This window comes from Theobroma cacao, chromosome 10, assembly GCF_000208745.1.
Source record: "Theobroma cacao cultivar B97-61/B2 chromosome 10, Criollo_cocoa_genome_V2, whole genome shotgun sequence".
Taxonomy (NCBI): Eukaryota; Viridiplantae; Streptophyta; class Magnoliopsida; order Malvales; family Malvaceae; genus Theobroma; species Theobroma cacao.
The window spans coordinates 114,077-121,305 of NC_030859.1; the positions used below are offsets into that span (position 1 = coordinate 114,077).

Sequence of the window (7,229 nt, forward strand, 5' to 3'; positions counted from 1 at the left end):
CGTTGTTGTTCAGTTTTCACCTACAATTCTACCTCCACACCGACCGCTCTCCTCCAGGATCCAGGACCAGCTCGCTTTTACACATAAACCACGTGCCAACACGATGCCTAAATAAAAGCCAAACCAAACAAGGGTCCTCGTTGATTTTGTCTCCGACAAATAAAACATTGACTGCCATAAACCATGCATAATCCGAAATACCATGATATTTTTTATGATTTTGGATCTATCTGAGTCTGACTAAACAGTGATTAACCTCGTCGTAGACTAGCTCATTTCTTTTGATTTTTGACCAATATTTTCCACTGGACACACAGCTTTCCTCCATACTTGACTATGTCATTCACTTTCTTTCACTGCTGGGAAACGTCAATTCTCTCTTGGTCCTTCCACTAAGAAAAGGAAAAGAGCAATTCATGCTTTCTTAGGTTTAAAGCAAAGCCCTAGCCCTGTAACGAATGACGTTAAGTTATTATTTTATTTACTATATTCATATTCATAGTCATAAAAACCTCCTCATTGAAAAATGGAAGGAGGGGCAAGAAACGCAAATATGACATTTTCCGCCAAAAAGAAAAGAAACCCAAAAGACAGTGTGAAAGCAGCGTCAGACTCAGGTCAACCATTTCATTTCATTTCATTTCTCACGGCAGCAAAACTGGTCTGAGATCATACTCATAAGCCTCAAGCTACTAATCCGTTTTGTCCATCCACCTACTCTTCTGACGACAGCTTTCTATCAACAGGGTTAAGGTGGGAAAGGGATCCACCAGGGAATGCTTCACAATTACAACAGAAAATAGCAATGCTCTTGGGACATTGGTTGGCTCACATTGGAACCATGGACCTGGGAAGGTTTATTAAGTTGAACGATAGCACGTCCTAAAAGCCAAAAGTAGATCAAGTTGCGTTTACCTTTTCCTCCCAATCCCAATCTAAATTCATTAGCTGCGTTCTTCATGATCAAATTTCTTTAAAAAAGTAGTAGGACTGTAGGAGCTGCCCTAGATTCTCATCAGTTTTAGTAGTAATTATGTACAAGTAGCTACAAATTTGTGCCAGGGCCATTTCTATTACTTTCAAAAATATTAGAGTAATCCAAAATTTAGATAAGATGATCAAATATATACCTTTAAGAAGCTTGGATAGAATGAACTTCTCTCAATGAGGAAGCTAGGTACAGCAATCTAGCACCACGGTGGAGTGTTTAATCGAAACAATAAGTAAATATGAATAGGTAGTTCCGTTTCTGATACAATTCGTCTTACATAGTTCGCATGAAAGGACAGTAATGGCACCTTCAAATGCCAAGGCGACATATTTGTACTATCTAGCAGTAGAAACAGTGCTGCATCAATGGTTGGTTGAGATATTCAAGGGTACTGAAGCAACATATTTGTACTATCTAGCACTAAAAACAGGTTCTGCATCAATGGTTGGCTGAGTTCTTCTAGTGTACTTCAAAAGCAAAGCTTCTGAGGAAAGACCCGGTACATTTAGATCCCTAAAAATCAAAAAATCAATTTCGTAAATTATTTCTGGGACAAGGAATTTGACGAAACAGATCAATGTATGATACAAAATACAAAATACCTGACATAGGGCTCTAAATCCTTCCACTCCCATTTTGGTCGTTCTTTGAAGAGGATGGAAAAACGTTCTGCAGGAGTAGAGGGCAACGAAGAAACACTGAAGGCATGAACCCATGTTTCTACACCAACCTTCTCGGTCAACACTTCGCCTTCCAACATATCAAAACTGGCCTGCATCTCTTCTGGAATCTTCCGTGTCCACTCCTCCATGAAACTCTCCATCTTCCTCTTCCCTTCTCTCAAGATCTCCCTTGCAAAATGCACACATACTCTTCTTGCATCCATCCTCCACACACCTTTATCCATTACCTCCTCCACCCTACTACCATAGACATGCAAACAATGGTAGGCAAGTTTGCGTGGAAACCCATCTGATTCCAGTACACTCACAACTTCATCTTCAATAAGTGTGTTCAGTGACCAGTCATTCAACACAGAATTGTGCAAAAGCATCCTCAGAATCATGTCCATGTATTTTTGATCCACAATTCTCCAATACCCATCAATCTCCAGAGCTGAAAGAGCCTTTAATCCAGACCTCAATTCATCATCACTAGCCTGAACCATGTTAGTAAGGTCATCCCATGTATACAATCTTCTCATACTTCTCTCCATAAATTCCAAATCCTCCATCACTAATGCCTCATCAGAGCTGTAAAGATTCTCTGAGATAATTGATTTGAGCTTGTCAAGTCTGGGAGCAACCTCAACAAGCTCCATGTTACCAGATGCAACTTTGATAACTGACGCACCAACTTGTTGCTTGTAATCTTCCCCATCACAATCTTGTGAATTTTCGCAGAATGTTGAATAATCTGCATGTGGTACCAGGAACACAGAATTTGAGGTTCCAACAAGCTTAACTGAGTAGGTTTTTGACTTAGTGCAAAAAACTGCATCTTCATCAGGCTGTCCTCTTAAGGTTACCCTGAGAGAGAGAGAGAAAAGAAGAAGAAGAATTCAAAGAATAAAATTGGAATATTAGAAAGATTACATGAAACGTCTACATACTGAATTTAAGTTATATCTTACCTCTGGTACAGGACATCTGGGAGAAGTTTCTCATCGAGCTCAAGGAGAACCAAATCATCATGAGGACCAAAGAGCCGGTGATATTGAATCCAAACTGAAGAGGTGGGTTGGAGATTTAATAACACTTCAGCTCCCTTGCAACATGGCTGAGGTTGTTCCATCATGCACACCAAGCAAATGAGAAACACCTAAGTAGTTGGGAATTCCAACAGTCAAATCTTTGGTTTCAAAGGCAAAATGAACTACAAGAGCTCTTTCGCAGCCTGTTTGATCAATCAACTGCATTTTGGGCGTACAAAAAGGAATTACTCTGCTACAATCTTCATTTAGTGATACAAAGCAGGATGCACCACAACCTACGACAGAACATTTGAAGGCTTCCTACTAGAACAACCAAGATAAACAGGGATACTAAGCTATAACCAATACAAATATACTAGGAAAAAAAAAAGATCAATTGATAGTCTATTTGCGGCTTGCACCAAACAAACTACTAGTTCTAAACCAAATTTCCAGGTAACAATATCCCAAACTAACAGATGATAAAGTACATTGCCAAAACAAGACCCACATCCAAGACATTAAACATGGCAATTGAAAGATGAGGTCAAAGTGCAGACAATTGAAAATATCAAAAGATTGAATGCAATTCATACCAGCTAAAAGAAAATGCAAGATCCAGCCAGACCCTGATAAAGTTGTTTTTTCAACTATTTCTTAGAACCCCCAAATTGATAAGCTTTCAAAGCATTGACATATCCCATTTCTTATTCCCTTCAAATAACAAAGAAAAGAAAAGAAAAGAAAAGAAACAGGAAACAGGAAACCATTAAAGAAGGATACTTGAAGAAGAATCAACTCACCGTTTAAGCTGAAACTAAAATCCGAGTGAGCAACGAACGAAAATCCTAAACACGATGAGTAGTTAGGGTTTTTCAGCATTTCATGGATGATCTTGATTTCCTCCTCCAATCCAAATTACCCGCCAATATTTGTCTGGGCCTAATATGGGCTTAAATGAGCCGATACGATAATCGTGTCAACCCAGTTTGTTGGGCTTGGGCATATAAACAACTTAAGGGCTAAGCTAACCCAAATCCCAAATGACGCTGTCGAGTAGAGTCCACAGATTTTAATTTCTGCTACTAATCCCAAACACTAAAATAAACAGTCCAAATCCAATGAATTTATAGATACTCATCCTTGGAATATTAATTGAGAGAAAATAATAATAGAAAAAAGAAATGTGATAAATTTCATTAATTATTTATCCTATATTTGATGTTATTCAGATTATCCAACATTCAATCAATGGTCATTCGAATATGTTGGGGCTGCTTGATTGTTAGGTACTTAATTAAGGCAACTCAACCCCCCTCCCCCCACCACACAAAAAAATGTTAGATAAAAAGTAGAGTTGGGGTATGTACTTATCATATGCGATACATATGCCTATTCCTACCTAATATATTCTTTTACATTATTATTATTATTATTATTATTATTATTATTATTATGTTTAATTTGATAAACAAAGTAGCAGTTAGATATTTGGTTTTGTAGTCTTAAGCATCCATTTGTCGCATTGCATTGAATTGGGTCCTTCATAATTAATTAATTAACTAACTTAATGAGTACTTGCAATTAATATAGTAATTAATTTGTACAGTCCATGTACAGTATTTTCTATCTCTTAATTTTCATAGGTTTGCGTAGGTTAATTGGATCCCATATGCTTCAACTCAGAATGAATGGAGTGTATAATTAATTAATGAAGACTTAATTTTGAGATTATTGTTCTATATGTGAGAAACGAATACAAATGAATTTAGAAATTATTATAATAAATAAAGTGAAGAATATATGTACATTAATTATATGTATAGATAATTATGTATGGTGTGGTCAAAGTGGGCTACATGTATCTGTTGAATTTGGCATACAAATGGTGAAAAGACAATTAATAGATATTTTATTCATGGATTGCTCAAATTTTATATAATTAATTTATATATATATATTGTACGTTGAAAGCTTTCAAGTTGCAGTTGCCAAATTAATTCTTAAATAAAGATATCTCTGCTTTGCTCTAATTAATTAATTCGCAAATTAACGTACGAACTTTAGGCCTAATTTGACACGATTGGGTTAATTAAGGTTGGGACTAGTGTTTAAAATGAATATTTGAAAAATGATATGATTTTTAAGTAATACTAGAACAATCAAACTGCTCAATAGAATAACTACACCTACTGTCTCCAAGGTAAAACGAAGAAAACTGGTACAACCAACACAATGGTTAAAGGCATAAGAATATTTAATTGCATACTATAACAGATTTTATTTAAGAAGTCATTGTAAATAAATAGTTTAAATCTTGTATATAAGAGAGAATGTACAGATAGTTCATATCAAACAATTTAACATTATGATTATATAAAGAAAAAATAATAAAAATTTATACATTTTCAACCTCAAGCTCTTTCCTCAATCCTTTCATTGCATGTTCAAGTTTTTCTACTTCTGCTCAAACACACATTTGCACATTAAATGTCAAATTCAGAATCGATTTGCATGTGCTTGTCTACATAAGCAGGCATAAAAAAGACATGCTTATATTTTTTGCATTTGCTGCAGCTTGTTGCGCTTCACAAAATTGAATTTTTAGTTGGCAAACTTTATTATTAGAGTTGACCAATTTCTACCTAGTGTAGATAAAAGAATAAAAATATGATCTTTTTAGAATTTAGATGAAATACTAGTATCATGTGTTTATATTTCAAAATAAGATGGTAATGCAGATGTTACCACATAGATGTAATAATTGTTGCATCCACTTGGAATGGGTTCTTAATCAAGATTTTAAAGGTTCTAAAATTAGATTCATTTTGCACAAAAAGTTAGATCATTTCATTTATTTTAAATAATCAAACTAACTACTCAAAGAAAATAAAATCAGCAGATTCAATCAACAGGTACATAGAAAATAAAATGAAAATTTTCATATTAAATTAAACATATCTTAACACATATTCAAAGGAGGAATCAGAAAGAGTGTACTTGAGAGAAAATTGATGTTGCTTCTATAAAAATTGCCGACAAAATGAGAAAAAGAAAATGGGGACGAAGGAGATGCTATTCAAAAAACCATTTAACTAATTGAGTGAGAAGAGAGAGAGGAAGATCGATAGAGGAGAGAGAGACCGACGTGACAGGAGAAGAGATGGAAGTTGGCCTGCAGGCAAAAGAGAGGAACCAACTCGAAGAAATAAGGAAGAGTCAAACGCCATAGAGATAAGGAAGAGTCAAAAGCCAGAGAGATAAGAAAGAGTTAGATAAGAATGTAAAAAACCTAATATCAATACGACGTCGTTTTAATGGATCAAAGATAAAAAAAATAGAAAAGTTTTAATTAGACTCAATTAAAAAAAAATTAAAATATCTTACTTTTATATATATTATAGATATGTAGAATTCATTTTTTACTTGAGATGTTTATCAGACTCTGGGCATGGCCGTGTGGTAATGCTGTACTCACTGTCTGGGAAGTAGCATTAATACGACGGAAATTGGCGTTTGAAAATAGTCAAGAAATACCGGCAAATTAAGCATGAGAAGTTGCAGCAATTAATAAAGAGGTGCAACTCCACTCCATGGACAAGGAAATCTATCCTCCACCCGCGCTTTTGATTTAATGTCCATGTTACACTAACAAGGAAAACTTGGAAATGCCACCGACCAATCCAAAGGGGATGTGATTCCCGAGGGAAAGTGACTTCCCATGGAAGAGGGAAAGTCATGAGAATGGGTTGGACAGGTGTACTCTTTTAAATTAAATATTGGCAACTCCTTGATCAACTGTTGTTTTCACGTCACCTCCAACTTAAAAACAACAGAAAACAACTTTCTTTAATTTCTCTTTCAGAATCCACAATAAATATTAGCAGTTCAAACTATGAACATTGCACTAGATCATGCTGTCTGCCTGCATGCGGAATCACAGATGACGTTCCCCTTGAAGCCGGGTGGAGTTCTCTAAATGGCTTCTCTACCGCGTTACGTCGAGGCTCTCTAACTAATTAAACATCCTGAAAAGTATATAATGCGAATCCATGAGATATATATATTAACCTTCAACACAAGGTAGAATTAATTAGAAAAAAGGGTATGCTGGGAGTAGCTAGGAGGGAACCTACGCTAAACATTGCAATTTGCATGAGCTTGCAGGTACCACTGTTTCGGGTACAGTTTGGCAGTTAAGCCATTCCGAAATTAGAAAAACAAAAACAAAAGATTGAAAGACATGTTTGGCCTCTGATCCATATGATATAATGGACCACCAGCAGAAACCGTTGAGAACAATAAATATACGAGTTAAAACAGTCACCAACAATAACCAAGTGTCCGGCATCTTTCACATACTAGTGATCACTTATGGATTAATTGCTCTCACAACTCTGATGTCTTGCATCTAAGTTTTGCAAGGAGACTTAAATCCCGACAGAGAAAACGACGTCACGGGTCAATTTTTGATTGGTTGCAAAAGAGATCTGATTCACCCCTTGACAGCTTGAATACACCCTACACAAAACCTTATAAACCACC

At 35.8% G+C, this 7,229-nt stretch overlaps 1 protein-coding gene across 4 annotated transcripts; it reads right to left on the reverse strand.

Moving 5' to 3' along the window:
* On the reverse strand, positions 1,111-3,589 carry LOC18585713 (sister chromatid cohesion protein DCC1). 4 transcript variants are annotated; one of them, XM_007008664.2, is made up of 4 exons: positions 3,488-3,589; positions 2,625-2,812; positions 1,594-2,520; positions 1,111-1,504 (listed from the first exon to the last, which is right to left on the reverse strand). In XM_007008664.2, the coding sequence occupies exons 2-4, from the start codon at positions 2,786-2,788 to the stop codon at positions 1,402-1,404; spliced, it is 1,194 nt and encodes a 397-aa protein (XP_007008726.1). In that variant the 5' UTR covers positions 2,789-2,812; positions 3,488-3,589; the 3' UTR covers positions 1,111-1,401. The 4 variants fall into 4 exon arrangements, with proteins under 4 accessions (XP_007008726.1, XP_007008727.1, XP_017984122.1 ...); XM_007008665.2 differs by having other exon boundaries at positions 2,625-2,903; positions 3,488-3,585; XM_018128633.1 differs by having other exon boundaries at positions 2,625-3,005; positions 3,488-3,585.

Bases quoted from the DNA above. Each gene is read 5' to 3' on its own strand.
- LOC18585713 (XM_007008664.2), bottom strand. From the start codon at position 2,788: ATGATGGAACAACCTCAGCCATGTTGCAAGGGAGCTGAAGTGTTATTA. The intron at 2,521-2,624 runs GTAAGATATAAC...TCTCTCTCTCAG, and splicing joins CCAGATGTCCTGTACCAGAG to GGTAACCTTAAGAGGACAGC. The intron at 1,505-1,593 runs GTATTTTGTATT...TTTGATTTTTAG, and splicing joins GATTTAGAGCCCTATGTCAG to GGATCTAAATGTACCGGGTC.